The sequence below is a fragment of the Suncus etruscus genome, chromosome 7 (genome assembly GCF_024139225.1).
Source record: "Suncus etruscus isolate mSunEtr1 chromosome 7, mSunEtr1.pri.cur, whole genome shotgun sequence".
Lineage (NCBI taxonomy): Eukaryota > Metazoa > Chordata > Mammalia > Eulipotyphla > Soricidae > Suncus > Suncus etruscus.
Genome location: NC_064854.1, coordinates 61637257 through 61657679, shown reverse-complemented (window position 1 = coordinate 61657679; position 20423 = coordinate 61637257). Strand labels below are relative to the sequence as shown.

The 20423-nt window shown below is 52.0% G+C and overlaps 2 protein-coding genes across 2 annotated transcripts; one reads left to right on the top strand and one right to left on the bottom strand.

Moving 5' to 3' along the window:
* Positions 1 to 359: 359 nt before the first annotated feature.
* MPZ (myelin protein zero) lies at positions 360 to 5829 on the bottom strand. Its single transcript, XM_049777270.1, has 6 exons — positions 5748 to 5829; positions 2311 to 2477; positions 1924 to 2137; positions 1699 to 1834; positions 1471 to 1528; positions 360 to 1345 (listed from the first exon to the last, which is right to left on the bottom strand). The coding sequence occupies exons 1-6, from the start codon at positions 5812 to 5814 to the stop codon at positions 1247 to 1249; spliced, it is 741 nt and encodes a 246-aa protein (XP_049633227.1). The 5' UTR covers positions 5815 to 5829; the 3' UTR covers positions 360 to 1246.
* A 3091-nt stretch (positions 5830 to 8920) lies between these two features.
* On the top strand, positions 8921 to 20235 carry SDHC (succinate dehydrogenase complex subunit C). The gene is made up of 6 exons (XM_049777491.1): positions 8921 to 8967; positions 16778 to 16834; positions 17254 to 17355; positions 18917 to 18978; positions 19328 to 19491; positions 19727 to 20235. Exons 1-6 carry the CDS (start codon positions 8948 to 8950, stop codon positions 19829 to 19831), a joined length of 510 nt encoding a protein of 169 aa, XP_049633448.1. The 5' UTR covers positions 8921 to 8947; the 3' UTR covers positions 19832 to 20235.
* The last annotated feature ends 188 nt before the right edge of the window (positions 20236 to 20423 follow it).

Genomic DNA, 20423 nt, shown 5'->3' with positions numbered 1-20423 from the left:
CTCCTGACTTGGGGGACATGGGATGCCGGGGGGATCGAACTGTGGTCTGTTCTACACTAGTGCGGGTAAAGCAGACACCTTACCACTAGTACCACCGCTCGGGCCCTGTTGTTATTGTTTTATTGGGGCCACTCTTGGTGGTGCTCAAAGGACCATATGAGTTGCTGGGGATTGAACCTGGGTCAGCTGAGTACAAGGCAAATGCTCTCCCCACTGTGCTACTGCTCTGGTACCTCTGTGCTTACTTTCCCTAGAAGCACTTATATTCGGGTTAAAACCAAATTCTTCACCCACCCCTTGGTCACAGCCTGAGAGGAGGGGGCAGGGCTGAGATTTTCCCCAGGAAACCAGTGACAAGATTTAGCTTCTGGAAATGTCAGTGTTTATTAAACATTCAGGGATACATTGTGTGTGTGTGGGGGATGCTGAGAAGAAATATACAGAATATAGAAAAACTGGAAGATTGTGTCTGGGAGTGGGCCCCCTTTCCCATTACTCCCAGGGGAGAGCTTGGTTTTGGGGAAGCCACTTGCAGAGAGACCCTCTTGGTTCCCCCTCCTCAACCCCCATCTCTCTCCTTCCCCGGGATAGTGCTCCAAAGGGCTCAGGGAGCACCAGCTCTGCAGCTGAGCTTGGGGTTGAGGGCCCTCGGCTGGGGCGGGGGATGACATCATGGGTGCTCAGTCACGGGGGCAGAGCCCTGGCACGGGGCGGGTTGAAGGCGGAACACTGCTTACCTAAAGGACCCCTGAAGGAAGCTCTGGGTGACAGGGTGTTAGCCGGGGAGCAGGGGACGAGCCAGCAGGAGAAGGGCTGGGGGGTGGGGGGGGCTGGAGGAGTCTCAAGGTCCCTTTCTTGGGTGCTGGAGGGACAGACACCAAACACGCAGTCCTTGTGGTGGGGACCTGGGAAGGGTCGAGGTGCCGGCCTTGGCGAGGAAACAGCTTCCAGCTGGAGCTGGAGAGGACAGCGATGGGCGCAGGAAGGAGGAAGCACCTAAAAGGGGCGGACCAGGGTCGGGGCGCCCCTTGGAGCAGGGCTGGGGCGCTCACGAGGCCGAGTCCAGCCCCATCATGTTCTTGAGGGCGTTCTTGAGGCTGGTCTTGCTGGGGGACTTGATGGCAGGCCGGAGCGTGGCGCCTGGCGCCTCATCCTTCTGCAGCTCCATCTCGATGACCACCACCCGCGCGCCCTTGGCGGGCTCCGGCTCGGCCGAGCCCCGCGCCCCGGCCCGGCCCGCTAACCGCTATTTCTTGTCCTTGCGTGAGTCCCCCAGCCCTTTGGACTTCTTCTCGCTGCCCTTGGAGCTTCGGCTGTGGTCCAGCATGGCGTAGAGGACGGGAGTCTGCGTGGTGGGGGGAGCACGGTGAGGACCCGGCTCCTCCCACCTGCCCACGCGCGCGCTCACATGCCACCCCCCTTCCCCTGGGGCCACCCCTTGTCTCTTTCCCGCCCCCCATATCCGCCAACCTGCCGGCCGCGCTTGGAATCCTTCCCGGATTTGTGCAGTCGACCCTTCTCCATGGCGCTGCGGGGTGAGGGAGGAAAAGCACGGGCTGGGCGCAAGTACTGAGCGCCAGGAGGGCGAAGGGACCGCTTTCCCCGGTGGGGAACCCAATTAGGACTGGGTGGAGGAGAAGGGGAACAGGGACTGGAGCGCGCCCACCTAACGTGGAGGTGGGCGGCGAAGGGTCTTACCTGAGCCGCCTTTGCAGCGCCGCTTGTCTACGCAGCCAGCAGTAGCGCACCAGGTAATAGAGTAACAACAGCAGCAGCACCAGCCCCAAGACGCCCCCGATCACGGCGCCCAGCACCACCCCGTACCTCGTGGGCACTAGGAGGGAGGCGGGTGTGAGCGCGCGGCCGCGGAGACAGGGGCCCCCCGCAGCCCCGCGCCCTCCCGCCGACCCCGCGCCCTGGCACCTTTCTCGAACACGTAGAGGGTGACCTGCGAGGTCTTGCCCACTATGTCGGGCGGGTTCTTGACGTCGCAGGTGAAGGTGCCGTTGTCGCTGTAGTCCAGGTTGTGGATGATGATGGAGCCGTCCTTCCAGCGGGGGTCCCCCACCCACTGAATGCGCTCCTTGAACGCGCCCACCTCATCGATGTACGGCTGTCCCTTGGCGTAGTGGAAGATCTAGGGTGGGTGGACAAGGGGGACAGGGTAGGTGGGGTGAGCCTCGTAGGCGCAGGATGTGGGGGGGCACACCCTCTGGGTCTGGGTCGGTTTAGGTTCAGGGTTTGGTTCTGGTAGGTTAAGGACCTCCCTGTTCTCACTCCTCGACGCGCACTGACTCCACCTCCACTCACCGAGATGGCATCACGACCGCCCTCGGGCTGGTAGCGCCAGGTGAAGGAAATGTCATCCGACACCCACTCACTGGACCAGAAGGAGCAATGCAGGGTCACCCGAGAGCCCACGGCCCCGTACACAACCCTGTCGGTGTAGACAACGATGGCCCGAGTTGGGCTCAGAGCTACGGAGGGAGGGAGAGGAGAGAAGACACCCCCATAGATCAGTGCCATCCCCCAACCCTTCCCCTCAAGATCCCTCTATTTCCCAACCTCTCCGGGCCAGGAGGAGCAGAAATGCAATGCGTCCCCTTAGGGCCTGAGAAATCGCACTGAGAGAGGAGGGTGTTTGCCTTGCACGTGGTTGACCTGGGTTCGGTCCCAGGCTTCCCATTGGGTCCCCTGAGTCAGCCAGGAGTAACCTCTGCGGGCTGCCGGATATGACCCCAAAGTCCCTCACCCCAAATAAAGCTTTCCCTGCCCGTTGGCCTGGACACTGGATTGAGTCAGGAGTCCTGGGGCGTCTGCAGGCAGCCCTGACAGACTCCTGCTTCTCTTCCAGGCTGAAGGAGCCTCGGTTTCCTCCCATTCCAGGCAATCCAAAACAAACAGCCAGTTTTTCTGGCCAATCACTATCCCATCCCCTACAGACTGTAGGGGTTCCTTCCAGGAAGGAAGGTTCCTTGGTTTCTTCCAGGCTACACCTTGCTCCGCTTTGGCAAGTGTCCAGATTTGAGAATCTCCCCACAGCACCTGCAACCACTGCCTCCACCGTTTCTCTCACCCCCACACCCAAGATCTATCTTCTTCAGCTGCCTGCCAGACTTTATTCCAGTTAAACTCAGCTCAATCAGAGGAGCAGGAAGCTTTAGTTTGCCTTTTGTTTTCCTGGTTTGCTTAAAACATAGTGCTCTATTTTTCCCTTTTAGTTCAGTCACCCTGGCCATGCCAAGAGCAACCCCTGGCTTGGTGCTCAGGGGTCACTCCCAGCAATGCTTAGGATACTGTGGCCTCCCACATGCAAAGCTTGCACAATACCTATTGAGCATTCTCTAATCCTATATTTGATTTTTATTACTTCAAATACAATTGCCTATGTTGGGGGCAGAGCAATAGCACAGTGGATAGGGTTTTTGCTTTGCACGTGTCAACCTAGGTTTAATCCCTGGCATCCCATCCTGAGCTCCACCAGGAATGACCTCCCTTCCTCCCCACAGAGAAACAGGACTGGAGAGATAGTACAATGAGGAGGGCATTTGTCTTGCACACTGCTGGCCCCATTTGATCCCTGGCACTATATATATGTTCCTTGAACACCACCAGGAGTGATCCCTGAGTGCAGAGCCAAGAGTAAGCCCTAAGTACTTCCAGGTGTGGCTCCCAAACAAAAATTCTTTCTAGAGGAGACACATTCAGTGATGCTCAAGGATTAGTCCTGGCTCTACACTCAGGAATTATTCCTGGCAGTGTTTAAGGGACCTTATGGGAGACTGGGGATCAAACTCTAGTGCTCAGGGTATCTTATGGGATGCTGGGGTTTAAACCCTAGTGGGTAAAGCAAACACTACCCACTGTGCTATTTTTCTCCTAAAAAATATACGTTGTGGGCCCGGAGAGATAGCACAGCGGCGTTTGCCTTGCAAGCAGCCGATCCAGGACCAAAGGTGGTTGGTTCGAATCCCGGTGTCCCATATGGTCCCCCGTGCCTGCCAGGAGCTATTTCTGAGCAGACAGCCAGGAGGAACCCCTGAGCACCGCCGGGTGTGGCCCAAAAAAACAAAAAACAAAAAAAAATATATATACGTTGTGTGTATGTGCCTTCCAGCAGATTCTGATAATCTCATTTCCCAGCTGTGAGTGTGTCACATTGGAAAGACTCAGACTTTTGTGGAAAAGAAATGATGAGTGACGACAACTTCTTCCCTGCCCAGTTGGCTCCCACTGTGACCCCACTTCTCATCAGATCTGGCTCTGGACTGGAGGAAGTCTGGTCTGGAGGGGCTTAGCAAACCCTCAAGGCCAGTATCTATGCCAGGAAGGCATTTGCACTGGCCCAAGGCCACTCCCAGACTCACCCACACTGTGGCCATTCCAGGGAGGCTGTCTGTGGGGGCGGCTGGGAGGGGGCACTGTGACCCTATTGTTCAGGGGACAGAGGTCACCAAGTAAACAGAGACCTATTGTTGGGACTCATGCACCCCCTTGTTCCCCTAGCTCCACTGTAGCCTGCTACCTCTGCACATTCTTGGGGTTCCCAAGTGACACAATCACTGCACCTCCTTCCCTCCTAGCCTGCTCTCTGTCAGTGCCCTGCAGCTTCACTGGGTTTGACCCCTGCAGTCCCTTCTCCCCATTTTTCTGAGCCCACCTCCCAATTATCCACCCTATTCTCTGCACCCAGAACCAACAGAGGCAGCCCACATGGGTTAGGCTAGTTTGGGGCTCACAGCTGAGGACAAACTGGAGCCTCTGGAGCACCCTCCCACACTTTTCTGCTGCCCCATTTAGGGGCAGAGGTTCAGGAGAATCTCAGGAAGAATCTTCTTCATCAATCGTGCTCCCTCTAGCCTACTCTGCACCCTTATTCCCCTAGGGAAAGAAAAGGCTGCCCTCCTAAAAAGAACAATGAGGGGGATCAAGTTCTTGTTTAGCAGGGAGGTATCTTGCCTTGCATGCGGTCAACCTGGGTTCAATCCCTGGAACCCAATAGGGTTCTTGAGTCCCACCAGGAGTGAGCCCTGAGTGTGTGGTGTGGCCCCCAAATAAACAAAAACAATAAGGAAGATGAGGCTGAGCCTTCAGTGTGCAGAACCCCCTTCCCAAGTAGCAGGATGGATTTAAGGAAACTGAGGCATTCAGGGATTGGGCCCCCCTGGAATTCCTTGCATGCTCTTCCCTGGCTGTTTTCTTGGAGGAAACTGAGTAAGGCAGCCCTGTGATGCAGGTTGATGCAGAAGATGTAGCATCCCAGGGCCCTAAATCTTCACCCTACCAGCTGCCCTGGGTCATTCTTTTCTTTTTTTCTTTTTTCTTTTGGCCACACCTGGCAATGATCAAGGGTTACTCTTGGCTTTGCACTCAGGGATCACTACTATAGAGCTCAGGAGACCGCTAAGGGTCCTCAAACTTTTTAAACAGGGGGCCAGTTCACTGTCCCTCAGACCATTGGAGGGTCTGACTATAGTAAAAACAAAACTTATGAACGAATACTTATGCACACTGCATATATCTTATTTTGCAATGAAAAACAAAACAGATACAAATACAATTTGTGGCCCATGGGCCATAATTTGAGGACCACTGCATGGGATGCCAGGGATAGACTCCAGGCTTAGTGCAACACAAGTGCCTTTCCCATTGTCCTATTGCTCTGATTCCCTGAGACGTTCTTGGTTGTCATCTTTGCCCCTGCAGCAACCCCAGCTCTTTCTCCTCCCCATGAACCCCAGACTCACCCAGAGCAAAGAAGACCAGGACAGCCAAGACAGGGCTGGGAGCTGATGCTGGAGCTCCAGGAGCCATGGTGGGGGAAGGGGCAGGGCTGGAGCAGCAGTAGGCTGGCAGAGTGGGGGCCCAGAGCTGAGTGGGTCACTCTGGAACCTGCTTAAATCCTCAGGGGCTCCAGTCCGAGGGGGCTGGCCTCAACTACAGACCAATTGCCAGCTGGTATGTGTGGTTGAGAGGTGGCAGGGGGTGTTTCTGTTCTGGGGGGGGTTACTGGGAGGGGGACCCACATACCACCCTGACACAGAAAGCTTTGTGTTCGCCAACCTCCCCCTGCCCTGGGCTGGAATGTTGAGGGGCAGTGAGGGAAAGGGACAGAAAAAGATCTACTTCTGAGAGGGAGCCTGGAATGGGAGAACCATAGCCATAGACAAAATGAACCCTAATAACTAGACATAGGTATCCCTCTAGATTTTGGAGTCCTCAGTTTTGTGCCTACCCTGGGTTCTGTCATGTGTTAAACCAGCTGAGAAGTCTGGGAGACATTTTCCCATCTTTCTGCTTCCTGGGGGAGTCTCAGCTGGATGCTTTTCTCCACTGGGGGGGGGAACCAGAGGGAGGTCTGAGAGAGCTCAGTGTGCATCTTTTTTTTGGGGGGGGGCGGGCCACACACACTCCTAGCTATGCACTCAGAAATCGCTCCTGGCTTGGGACCATATGAGATGCCGGGATCAAACCCAGGTCTGTCCTGGGTCAGCTGCGTGCAATGCAAGCACCCTACCACTGTGCTACTGCTCTGGCCCTCAGTGTGCATCTTATAGGGGAGCTAGGTCCCCGCACCATACAGTCCCCTGAGCAGCATTAGGAACGACCCTGGAGCGCTGAACCAGAAGAGGTTCCTGAACACCACTGAGGCAAAAAAATCAAGTGAGGAATTCTTTGCCTTCTCTCTGTCTATGCCTACCTCACTGCATGTGAACGCTGCTGGTGTTGGAAAGGACTTGGCAAGGCTATCTTATGTGCCAGTGACAGGCCAAACACTTGGGAGTGTGTTTGGGAGAACAGAAAGAGGAAGAAACAAAACTCTTTCGTCCCAGCGCTGGAATCTAGTCTGACAGGGGAGGGAGAGAAAGTGGAGGTCTTGGAAGACAAAACTCAAGAGCCAATAGTCAGAAAAACCAAGTTGCCTGGACATGTGATCTTAGGGCTTGCTTCTGGTCTTTGCTCAGGGTTACACACCCCTGGCTCTGTGCTCAGGGTTCACTTCTGGCTCTGTGCTTGGAATCATTGCTGGCGGTGCCCTCGGAGGGAGGGTGGGGGGACTATACGTGATGCTAGGCATCAATCCTAGATCTGCCAAATGCCCTACCTCCTATACTGTCTCTGATCCCAACTGTTGTATTTTAATGCAATTCTCTGATGATTGAGCCTTTCCATAGAGAAAACCCGGACTTTCATGTAAGTCATCGTTGAAGGTGTGTGTGCATCTTGAAGATCAGCCATAAGACAGTGTAAGGACCTTTACACTGTAGAGAAAATTGGGCTGCAAAGATGCTGAAGGTGATTTCTAATTTCAAATGTCAGTGCTAGCACTTTTTTTTAAAAGCATTATAGAGGGGCCAGGAAGGTGACGCTAGGGGTAAGGTGTCTGCCTTGCAAGAGCTAGTGTAGGACTGACTGCGGTTGATCCCCTGTTTCTGAGCGCATAGCCAGGAGTAACCCCTGAAGGTCAAACGGGTGTGGCCCCCCCCAAAAAAAAGCATTATAGAAATGCAAAATAGTCTTTTCATTGAATGCAGGAATAAGGGAAACAGCACTATTTAAATCCCAAAAGAAGTGCAGGAGTTCTAAATATAAATAAGATCTGAATATTAATGCAGCTGAATACATTTTAATGTAGAGTAGGAGCTGTTTTGGGCTTTTGCTTTTCTCATTCTCCACCCCAACACCAAAGAGTCTGGAGAACTTTTTGCACTTCTTTCTGCCCCTTTCTTGCATGCTTTTTCTTTCTTAAATCCCCAGTGCACTTGACCTCTCTGCTTGAGCTCCTCTTAAACTGTGTATGTATAACATATATATAAATCAAAGCAAACTCTCTATCCACCCACCTCAGCTTCTTGGTGCCGTGGGTATCACCCACAGCTCTGCACTTAGAAACAAAAGGAACCTTGTCTTGGACTGGTGGGTGCCTAGCTCGGGTTGTGGCCAGGCCTGAGGCCTTGGATGAGGCTTTAATGGAAGTGGTCCCAAAAACCTCGCAGAGCTCGAGGGTGCTCCTCATCCCCACCCCAGTCTTTGCTAAGGGCTTCAGTCATGTTATCTCGGGTGCTGGGAAGGTCAGGAACCCAAAATGTCCTTTTCCCAGGGGTACCCCGCAGGCCAATAGGGTCCTGCCTAGAGAGAGGAGTTGCAGAGAGGGAAATGGGTTGGCAGAAAACCCCACATTGAGGGGCACAATGGACTGGTCTCTAAAGGAACTCGTGTCTGGCGCTAAAGAGGGGTACGAGGAACAGCACAGACTAGGCCAAAGCTGAAAAGAGCGGGAAGGGGAGCTCCGCGGCACCTTTTGCCAGGAAACTTCAGGAGTAGGGTCTCTTTGTATTTAGGCCAAGGTTCTTCTTTTCCATGCCCCTTATATTTTGGTGGGCCTATGCAAACAACAATTGTCACTCTAACACCGTTTTTACTGTGCTCCTTTGACTCTAATCCTTAAACCCACTTAAAATTTGAGGTTAACTTAAGCTAATATGCATGTACATGGAAATGTAAAATATACTATGCCTCTAATGTTTAAGGAGTTACGAAAGTTTTATGGCTTTAGATTGCCTTGTGTGCTGTTAAGAAATATTATAATGTGTTACAATGTGTTACAATCTGGGGACTTGAGGGACTAAGTAATTGTACATGGATTCTGTTTTATTTATCTTAATGTTCTTTGGCTGAAAGTTCAAAGTTAAGATATCAGCAACGTGACTTCTTCTGAGAATTATGTTATGGATGATTGTCCTTCCAATGTAACTTTACCTTGTCCTCTTTCTTTGCATCTTTGTTCTCATAATTAAAAAAATAAAAATAAAAATAAAAACTAAAAAAAATAAAATAAAATAAAAAAAAATAAAAACTAAAAAAAAAAATAAAGGGGTCGCGCGTGTTAGTCCCGCCCCGGAAGTGACATAAGCACACATCACTTCCGCCCCGACCGGGATCCAAGATGGCCGCGCTCTTGTTGAGGTGACTTTGGTGCAGGGCTAGGGTCGGGCCCGCAGCCTGTGACAGATGGGGTGGCCCCCCACGTCGTATCGGCGACATGTTCCTCTGAGCCCTGGCGGGGAGACGCCCCGTGGGTGCCGGGAAGCCGAAGAACCTTCCCTGGGTGCCAGCCAGCCAGGCCCGCCCCCTTTTCCTAGGCCCCGTGTTGGGGGTCATTTGGGGGGATCTCGGGGGTGCTATGCGGGCCTCATTGAGGGGGCCGAATTGTTGTTGCGCAGAATTGTTGTCTCGTCCCAAATGTTGAGGTCTCCGTGGTGGGTGGGCTGAGCCGCGTCGCTAAAGAGCCCCCCGGGTTTGGGACTTGGCCTGGTGGGCGGGACCGGGGTCCCGAACCCCACCTTTTTTATTTGAACCCCCTTGCGTTGTGAATTCTGCGCACCCTGGAAATCGGAGCCTGGATGTCGCCCAGCCGCGGCCGCGCCCCGTGGGCCTTTCCTGCCAGCCCCTATTTTTGGCACCTCTTTGTTATGGAAAGTTGAATCTCAGGGTGCTGGTTGCTGTGCCCTTCCCAGTTCCCCCCGGGTTCCATCCCGGAATGGCCGCACAGCCGCTTGGAGGCTGCAAAAATAGACTCACTGTTTAGTTTGGTCCCCTGGGCTTGACCCTTCCTTCCCTAGCCTCAGCTCCCCCACAACCTAACGGGCCCCTTTCACTCTCCTGGGGCCGCCCCCCTTCCCACTCCTTGCCCCCCGCTGGTGTCGTTGACAGTAACTGTATGCTTCTGGGTTCTTGAAGCTGTCACATCGCTGGAGTATGGTTTGGGGTTTTGGGGCTTTGGGTGCAGTTAACTTGATATCCTCCCATTTCTTTTCAATACTTGATTTCCCATCAGTATTTAGAAACGGGATGGGTATGGGTTGCTTTGTGGAATGCACAAGGCCAAAATTGGGTGAAGTGGGAGTCTTCCTCATACGTGGCAAAGGACAAAGTTCTAATAAGAACTACTTAATTTCTTTTTTCTTGGCGGGGAGGTAAGAACTTACTTTTTTATTTGTTGGCCACCCCAGAGGTCGCTCAGGGCATACTCCTGTCTCTGCACTCAGGAGTTACTCCTGACAGCTGGCTTGACCCTAATATGAGCCACCACGAATCTGGGTTTGCCTGCAAGGCAAAGGAATGCCCTAGTCAGTGAACTCTCGAACCCCTATTCCCTTTTGAGGGTCGATAAGAGGGAATTTTATTCTATTTTGCTTGTTTGTTTTTAAACTTTTGTGCCATATCTTGTGGTACTCAGGACTGACTCCTGGCTGTGCTTAAGTTAATATGGGGTTCTAAAGATCAAAACTGAGACAGTCATGAGCAAGCAAGCACTCTACCTGCTATGCTGTTGCTCTGGCCCAGCCAAAAGAGGAATTTTTGTCTGTTTTGCTTTTTTGCAGGGAGGTCACACCTGGTGTGTGTGACCAGCACTGCTGAGGGGCAGTGCTCAGGGGACTATATGGGATGCTGGGTAGTGAACCCATGTTAGCTGTTACAAGGCAAGAGCCCTACTTGCTGTATTATCACACTCTCCCTAACAAGGGAATTTTTTTTTTTTTTTTTTTTTTTTTGGTTTTTGGGCCACACCTAGCAGTGCTCAGGGGTGCTCTGGCTGTCTGCTCAGAAATAGTTCTTGGCAGGTACGGGGGACCATATGGGATACCAGGATTCAAACCAGCCACCTTAGGTCCTGGATCGGCTGCTTGCAAGGCAAACACCGCTGTGCTATCTCTCTGGGCCCTAACAAGGGAATTTAAAAAAGAGTTCCCCTATAGGGACCAGTGAGACAGTACAGTAACCCCTTAGCACCGTTGGCTGTGATCCAATAAACAAGCTCTGAAAAAGTGTCGTCTTCCATTGAAGCCCTGCCAAGCAGTGAATGAACTGTTAAGACTGTGGTCTAGGCACTAGGAAAGTTTCTCAGAAATCCTAGGAACTGAATATATCATGAGTAGTGTTGCTAATTCCATGAACTAGGCTGGTCCAGGGCATTAAGTCCATGGTTGGGGCTGAGAATAGAGGAGGTCATGGAGGTCATTTGTAACACTTGGCTTACCAGAAGTGCTATGCAGTCAAAGTTCCAAGGGCATGGTTCTGTAATTTGTGTTTGGCTGAAGTGGTTTGCTGGCTGCACAGGGCCTTGGCACCCAACTAGAAAGTTCTATGTCATGGCTTTCCTGTCTCTACACCTGCTCCTGCCCGGAGGCAGCTGGGATTTTGGGGGATAACATCAGGTGAAGTTTAGAGGTCATGTCATAGGAGAAGAAGTTCATCCCACGGGGCCGGAGAGATAGCATGGAGGTAAGACGTTTGCCTTTCATGCAGGAGGTCATCGGTTCGAATCCCGGCGTCCCATATGGTCCCCCATGCCTGCCAGGAGCAATTTCTGAGCCTGGAGCCAGGAATAATCCCTGAGCACTGCCGGGTGTGACCCAAAAACCACAAAAAAAAAAAAAAAAAAAAAAGAAGTTCATCCCATTCTGGCTACACCAGAGAGTGTTGGAACCTTTGTAAAACTTGCTTTCTGGTTCCTTCAGCACACTCTGGTAGCTTTTCTCCCTACCTATTTTTTGTTTGTTTGTTTTTGTTTGTTTTTTGGGTCACACTTGGCAGCACTCAGGGGTTACTCCTGGCTCTAGGGTCAGAAATCACTCCTGGCAGGCTTGGGGGACCATATGGGATGCCGGGATTCGAACCACCGTCCTTCTAAATGCAAGGCAAATGCTCTACCTCCACGCCATCTCTCCAGCCCCTTTTCTTCCGACTTTTTTTTTTTTTTTTTTTTTTTTGTGGTTTTTGGGTCACACCCGGCAGTGCTCAGGGATTATTCCTGGCTCCAGGCTCAGAAATTGTTCCTGGCAGGCACGGGGGACCTTATGGGACACTGGGATTTGAATTGATGACCTCCTGCATGAAAGGCAAACGCCTTACCTCCATGCTATCTCTCCGGCCCCTTTTCTTCCTACTTTTAAGGCTGCATCTGGGCTCTGAGTGATAGCACAATGGGTAAAGCACCAGTCTTGCACACTGACGATTTTCTGCTTTGTGCCCCATATGGTTACTTGAACCCACTAGATGTGATGCCTGAGCGTAGAACCTGGAGTAAGCCTTGAATACATTGTGTGTGGCAAAAAAACAAAAACAAAACAAAACAAAAAAACAACCAAAACAAAAGTAAAAGTAAAAGTGGCGCCTCAGCCAAGCTGTGATCATGATAGAGGGTCAGACTCAAAATGGACAGTTTGATGTTGTCCAGTGTTTTCCCAAGGTGCCGAGGCTACCGTAGGCCAGAGAAGTGTCCAGGTATCATTCAAGAACTGATTGTTGGGACCGGAGATACAGATAGTATGGAAGTAGGGTGTTTGCCTTGCATGCAGAAGGATGGTGGTTCGAATCCCAGCATCTCAGTCCCCTGAGCCTGCCAGAAGTGATTTCTCAGTAGAGCCAGGAGTAACCCCTGAGCACTGCCAGTGTAAACCAAAAACCAAAAAACTGATTATTGGGGCCGGAGTGATAGCATAGCAGTAGGGCATTTGCCTTGCATACTGCGATCCAGATTGAACCCAGGTTTGATCCCTGGCTACCCTTATGGTCCCCCGAGCTTGTCAGGAGTGATTTTTTTTTATTTTCTCTTGGTTTTGGGTTACACTGGGTGGTGCTCAGGGTTTACTCCTGGCTCTGTACTCAGAAGTCACTTCTGGCAGGCTTGGGGGACCATATGGGATGCCAGGATTTGAACTGGGGTTTGTCCTGTGGTGGTCGCGTGCAAGGCAAATGCCTTACCTCTGTGCTATTGTTCCGGCCCTCAGGAACGATTTCTGAGTGCAGAGCCAGGAGTAACTCCTAAGTGCTGCTGGGTGTGCTCCCTCCCCCCAAAAAAAGAACTGAATGTTTTGGGGAGACACTTATCAAAACAACTTAGAGATAGGCTTTCTTGCTCAGTAACCAGAGTGTAGTGGCACATTTCCCTGCCAGTTCTTAGCTTGGTGTGTGGCAGGTTAAGGTGTCTGTGTTTGTTTCTTCCCAGCAAGCTTAGGGCATCACTCTACCGCCTGCAGTGGCCTGTGGGGTGTATGCAGGGGCCTTTGTCTGGGAACAATAGTGGCAGACAGCCTCCTTACATTCCATCCTACGTGTGCAAACTCTTACCAAGCTGAGAGGGGACAGGCAAGAATGCACCAGCAACTCCAGAGGCCTGGCCCTCAATGGGCTCCCAGAGACTCGGTCCCATATCTGTGGGGGTGGACACCATGTCAATGTTTGCCTCTTGTCACCAGCAGGAGGAGGGGGAGAGGCCTTTGGCCCTTTCCTGGGGCCCTTCCAGCGAGCTGTGTCCTGAAAGATGCCAGTACCCAGCACCACTGCGGTGAGAGGGGACAGTCCCCAACCCCACAGTTCTGGAGTGCCTTGAGAGGGTCGGTTTCTTAATCCCACATTGCCATGAAAGGGAATGGTCTCCTAACCCTACAATCCTGGGGTGCCATGAGAGGGAATGGTTCCCTAGCCCCAAAGTGGTGGGGTGTCACAGATGGGATAGTCCCTTATGCCCACAGTACTTTGCTCCTCGTGGATCTAACTACCTATGGAATCAGGATACCCGGAAGTTATGTTAGGTACTTTGGGAGAATCTCTCTTGAATTGGGGGGTAGTGATGTTGGGCCACACCTGGCTGTTCTTAGACTCCTTCCTACTCTGCTTAGGATGCTATGTGGGTGTTGAGGATCAAATCCTGAAGTTTCACTTGAACATGAGCAGTTAGGATCAGGGATGGTCGGAGCTGGCGACACTCTGGAGAGACAGCAGGACTTTGTCCTCTCTGGTTCATTGTGTGCTGCTTTTGGCTGCCCAGGCTTGCTCTGGATCATCCCTACCAGGCCAGAGAACACAGAGGCAGTGTGTGTGCATGCCCTTATCCAGCACACCTGACTTCAGTCTGGGATTTTATCTAGGGATGAGGACACAAACCAGCAATCTTCAGGGCTTACTCCTGACTCTGCACTCAGGGCTCACTCCTATTAATGCTGGGGAACTCTAGAGGTTGCCAGGGATTGAACCTGGGTTGGCTTGTGCAAGGCAAATTCCCTACCTGTTGTACAGTTGTTCTAACATCCCTGCATTCAGTCTGGCACTCAACACGCCATATTTCCACCCCACACATCATATTTCCAAACCAGGGTGAATGGGTCTGAAGCAGGGTAGCATGTGGATTAATAAATCAAGCTAGTCAGGAGAGAATTATGGAGTTGGGTTGGCTTCATACCTCCTGGTTTCTCCAAGGACTAAGCCAAACCAAAACTTCTCTTTACCAGTGCAAATTCAACCAGGAGGTGGAAGATGGGGAAGGTTAAGTGAGACAAAAGTACCTATCCATGTAGACTTTTACAAGTCAAAGGGCTCCGTAAAAAGAAAGGAAGTTGGGGAGTGACTTTGTTTTGGGTAAAAGCTGGTATAAACTAACAATTCACCCTTTTCTGTTCAAAGGGCTAGGTAACTATTTTTCTCTTGCCACCAGATATAAAATAAATCCCCAGAGTGTCTTAATTTGCATAGGAACAGTAAAAGTTGGGGAAATAAAAAGAAAAAATTCCATTAGCAGTAAGATGGTAAGGACATTTTCTAATTCCCAAGAATCACTGCTGGTGAGTATAGACTTGGCTGTAAAAAGCATCATAGGTTAGACTGTGCGTACATCATTCTCAAAACAATCAGCTTTTTCCATACCTTTTTTTTGTGGGGGGGGTTTGGATCACACCTGGCAGTGCTCAGGGGTTCCTCCTGGCTCTACGCTCAGAAATTGCTGCTGGCAGGTTCAGGGGACCATATGGGATGCCAGGATTCGAATCACCGTCCTTCTGCATGCAAGGCAAATGCCCTACCTCCATGCTATCTTTCCAGTCCTTCAAAGTGTGTTTTTCATAGACATCTCTGAACAAACAAATACATTTAATATGAAAATAAGTTCTTAAACATTCTTTTGTTTTTGTTTTTGGGTCACACCTGGCAGCGCTCAGGGATAGCTCCTGGCAGGCTCGGGGGACTATATGGGATTCAAACCAATGAAATTCTGCATGAAAGGCAAACGCCTTACCTTCTCGGGCCCCTTCTTTTTTTTTTTTTTTTTTTTTTTGTGGTTTTTGGGTCACACCCGGCAGTGCTCAGGGGTTATTCCTGGCTCCAGGCTCAGAAATTGCTCCTGGCAGGCACGGGGGACCATATGGGGCGCCGGGATTCGAACCGATGACCTCCTGCATGAAAGGCAAATGCCTTACCTCCATGCTATCTCTCCGACCCCATCGGGCCCCTTCTTAAACATTCTTTTTTTTTTTTTTTTTTTTGGGCCACACCCGGCGGTGCTCAGGGGTTACTCCTGGCTGTCTGCTCAGAAATAGCTTCCGGCAGGCACAGGGGACCATATGGGACACTGGGATTCAAACCAACCACCTTTGGTCCTGGATCAGCTGCTTGCAAGGCAAACGCCGCTGTGCTATCTTTCCAGGCCCTTCTTAAACATTCTTATACCAAGCACTGTAATGAGTCTAGAGAATCCAAGTTCCTTTTCCATAAACTTCTCTAAACAAAGTCATAAAAACATTTCTGCAGGGGCTAGCATGGTGGCGCTAGAGGTAAGGTGTCTGCCTTGCCAGCACTAGCCTAGGACGGACCGAGGTTCAATCCCTTGGCGTCCTATATGGTCCCCCAAGCCAGGAGCGACTTCTGAGCACACAGCCAGGAGTAACCCCTGAGTATCACCAGGTGTGGCCCAAACCAAAAACAAAAAACATTTATGCAGATATAAGTACAGCTTGAAAATAAGTTTGCTAAAACATTCTTATAATAAGCACTGTAATAAGAGCATAGTATCCAAGTTCCTTTTCCATAGACTTCTATGAATAAAAACAGACGTAATTTTTTTTGCAGACATAATTTGAAAATTAGTTGGTAAATATTATACACAATCAAGCATAACAACAGTTGGGAAACATTCATTAGAATAACTGACAACCGGGGCCGGAGAGATAGCATGGAGGTAAGGCGTTTGCCTTTCATGCAGGAGGTCATCAGTTCGAATCCCGGTGTCCCATATGGTCCCCCGTGCCTGCCAGGAGCAATTTCTGAGCCTGGAGCCAGGAATAACCTCTGAGCACTGCCGGGTGTGACCCAAAAACCACAAAAAAAAAAAAAAAAAAAGAATAACTGACAACCATTAAAAATCTCAGGGACTGGGCCCGGAGAGATAGCACAGCAGCGTTTGCCTTGCAAGCAGCTGATCCAGGACCAAAGGTGGTTGGTTCGAATCCCGGTGTCCCATATGGTCCCCCGTGCCTGCCAGGAGCTATTTCTGAGCAGACAGCCAGGAGTAACCCCTGAGCATCACCGGGTGTGGCCCAAAAACAAACAAAAACAAAAAACAAAAAAAAAAGAATTCATATGCCAAGCCAGTCAGGATAGAATCATGGACTCAGTTTCTTGCCTCATAGTTTCTGTGTGCCAAGCCAGACCGAAACCTCTATTAACCAACCTGGAGGGGAAGGGTGGAATGAGAACCAGATAGATTTTTAAAGGTCAATGGGCTTGGTGAAAAGGAAAAGGAAGTTGGTGGAGTGCCTTTATTTTGGGTAAAAGCAGGGTGTAAATTAACCCATGAGGCCAGCTGGGCCCCTCCAAGAATAATCCCTTAACAAGAGCTGGTGAAAAGCTCTGAGTTAGTTTCCTTCCCTTCTAATCCACTCCCCTCTCTCCTGTCCTCTAATCCCTCTGATCTCTAACCCCACTGCTACTCTCTGTCTTGCAGACACATTGGCCGCCACTGTCTCCGAGCTCATGTCGGGCCCCGGCTCTGCATCCAGAAGTGAGTATCACCATCCTTAATGGATGATGCTTGAAGGAAGAAAGGATGGATTCTGGGGGGAACTGCAGGCAGGGGGACAGTGGCTAACTGAGAGACAGGTTTGTCTATAGAGGGGCAAGGGCTCTAGTCTGATCTCCGACAGGTGCTGCTCATCCCCACAGCAGCCAAGAACCTGTAGCAGAGGAATTGAGCAGAATTGAGCTGGGTTCTTGAGGTTCAAGATTCCGAACAAAGCTATTGGGAAGCCAGGCGGGTGACAGTGGGACCTAATTAACACCCAGGAGCGATGCAACTGACCACACGGCTGATCAACTGGTCTCTGGTTTCCACATCCTCCTGGCCTCACCTTTCCCTGTCCCACGTTCCAGGCCTGAGAATTACACCTGTCTTTTACCCTCCCCTGTCCTGTCTCGTCCTAGTGGGGCGGCCATGGGCACCACCGCCAAGGAGGAGATGGAGAGGTTCTGGAAGAAGAACACAGGTTCCAACCGCCCCATGTCCCCACACATCACCATCTACAGGTATGCCTGGGCAGCCATGTGTGTACCTCTGCTCCCTTCTTCTGCTCCCACCTTTCCACAGTTGTCCATGGAAGCCAGGGGGACAGTGCAGGGGCTTGGCACACAATACATGGTCAACCCCGGCTTCATATGGGCCATGCTAGTAGGTGCCACCAGGAGGGAGCACTGCGCTTGGAATAGCCCTGGGGCACTGCCAGTTGTGATTTCCCCATCTCCATCATCTGGTACTCTGGCATATCACTGTGGCATTGCCATAGGCCCCTCGAACTCTCGAGTTGCTCATGTGACTACTTCGGTGGCTGGTCCTGCTGTGCCCCAAGGCAGGCTCTGGGTGCCTCTCTATTGGGCTCCATTCAGCCCACGAGGCTTCCTGCCAGGGGCTGACTGCAGTCTTGCCCCCACACATGCCATAGCCCTTCCAACTGTCCCCCGCCGCATTCCAGGCATGTTTCTGACAGCAAGCTTGGGCCCTCTGCCCTGACACGTCCAAGAGGCTTCTTGCTTGTGCTCTAGGACTGCTCCTCATTATCTGGGCTCTGTGCAGCCCCAAGATGGCCTCATCCTTCCCTGTCTTGGCAGTCTCTGGCGCAGAATTGGGACCTTTTCCTTGTTGAGAACAGAACAGTGTGTGTGGGATGTGGGTTCCAGACCCCAGCACTCCCCGAGGCTTGTCTTCTCAGCAGACCCCAACTGTCAGTACCAGCACTGGGACAGGCATCTGGGACAGGGTTCATGGTGTAGTGTTCTGCAGGGTCCCACTCAGAGGCACCTTTGCTGCCCAGGCTTTGTTTTTCAGCATGTTGGGGACCTTCATGTCCCCCCACTGTTTGCCCTTCACTCTTGGGCTGTTGGTAGAGCCAGTCCATGAGGCTGGACAAGTATCTGTGTGGCCCCCATAGAGGGCTGGTTTCCTGGAGGGGACTCATCGCACTGTCCCAGGTTCTCCATGTCCACAGCGGTTCCTTGCATCTATCCATCGTATCTCCCCTTACTGTCTCTTCCCAGGACTTGTCTTGACTAGGTTTGAGGAGCCATAGTGGGATGCCTATCCTCTGTGTCATAGTCTTCCCTCCTCTGCTGAGCACAGGGTTGCAGACGTGCCACGGGCCCTTCCCAGAGCAGTTCTGGGACCTGGGGAAGAGGAATGGCCCCCCCAATGCTCATGTCTTCAGATGGCCTGCTTTCTGCCCTTCTCAGCCCCAGCCTCTGGTGTGACGGTTTCTCAGGGGGCTGAGTACCCTTCACCCTCTGGGGTCTGTGGTTCCGTGCTTTTTTTCACTCTCAAAGGCCCTTTGTGTGGCCTAGACATGTGCCAGCCTCAGCGCGTTTCCTCCCACTGCCTCCTGCCCAATGGCTCCTTTGTGTGCTGCCCTTGTGTGGGCCCAACTCTCATCCTTTGGTTCCTCCTTGGAGTCTCTGGGATCCTCTCAGCTGCCTCTGACTCTTTGAGTCTACCCACCAGTACTGTGTCGTCGTCCCCCTCCCCATGTAAGGGTCTACTCATACCCTGTGTGGGAAGGTCCGAGCGGGCCTCAAGTCCTCATCCTCTGTGTCTATGCAGCTGGTCCCTGCCTATGATGATGTCCATCTGTCACCGTGGCACCGGCATTGCCCTGAGTGCAGGTATGTGCGCATATGTACATGTGTGTCAACATACACACACGAGCAACCCAACAGCTTACACATGTAAGCACACAGAAACACCAGCACGCTTATATATGTGAGGACACAAGTACCAATGTATGTGTGAGCCCATGCATCCAACACATGAGTAATACAACCCAACACACAGGTGAGAGCATGTACCCCAACACAGTTTCACACGTGAGCACACAGAAATTTAGCACACACAGTGCACACAGTCCTGTTAGGGTTCCTTGGGTGCCCCCATAGTCTCTACCCTCTGCCGGCCTCTCCCTGGATCTGGGATCCTGGGCCCCTACTTGTCCTACTTTCCTCCTTCTTTCTTTAGGTGTCTCCCTGTTTGGCCTCTCAGCTCTGCTGGTCCCAGGGAACTTTGAGTCCCACCTGGAGCTAGTCAAGTCCCTGTACCTGGGCCCAGCCCTGGTCCACAGCGCCAAGTTCGCCCTGGCCTTCCCACTCATGTACCACACCTGGAACGGCGTGCGCCACCTCGTAAGTCTGCTTGTGTGTGTGCCACGTGTGCATGCCTGCTTGCAGTGCACTGCTCCCTTCATGCTTGTGTGCACATGTGCTTGTGGTGAGTAAGTCCTTCCCTCCCTCCCTGCCTGGCCGGAGCCACCTTGTCATTGTCTTTGGGAGGTGCCGGGGTCCCATGGCGGTGCCCCTGTTTCTTCTCGGTTACTCTCTCAGCACCAAGACTCATACATGTACCCTCTTCTTACTGCAGATGTGGGACCTGGGCAAAGGCCTGAAGATCCCACAACTCTACCAGTCTGGGGTGCTGGTCTTGGTCCTGACAGTGCTGACCTCTGCAGGGCTGGCGGCCCTATGAGAGGCTGCGGCCCCTGTGCCGTCCCGGAGGCCCGGCCGACCACGCTCTCTGCCTGCCCCTTTCCTCACAGTCCTGTGCCATGCTTCCATCTGAGCTGAGCTTGCAGGAGCCCCAGTCCCCTCCTTCCCCCAGCCCCTGCTGTGTTTTTAACACAGGCAGCTTCCTGTCTCATTAGTGGGCTCGGGGCCTGCTCCCCTTGCTGCTGGTTCCAGGACCACTGCACCCATAGTTCAAGTGATGTGGAGGGACAGGGCGCTGGAGAGCAGCTAGGTAGCTGGATAGCAGAGGAAGACCCAGAAAATTATTGTGGACTATTCCAGATTCATTTCCTTCAAGATGAGCCTCACCCTTTCTAATCCTGCATCTTGTGCTGGAAACCGAATTAAATACTAATTCGTCTTTGACTGTTGATTGGGCCTGGAGAGAGGGCAGAACAATGGTGGCTGTGGGGGCCCCAACTTCCTTGTGGGGGCTCATCCAGTTCATTTTAAGGGACACACAGATGGAGGAGGTAGGGTGGTTACTCCAGCACTGACCCAACATCTCACAGGGGGCAGAGTGTAAAAGCTGATGCAGCTTCTCTGCTGAGGTG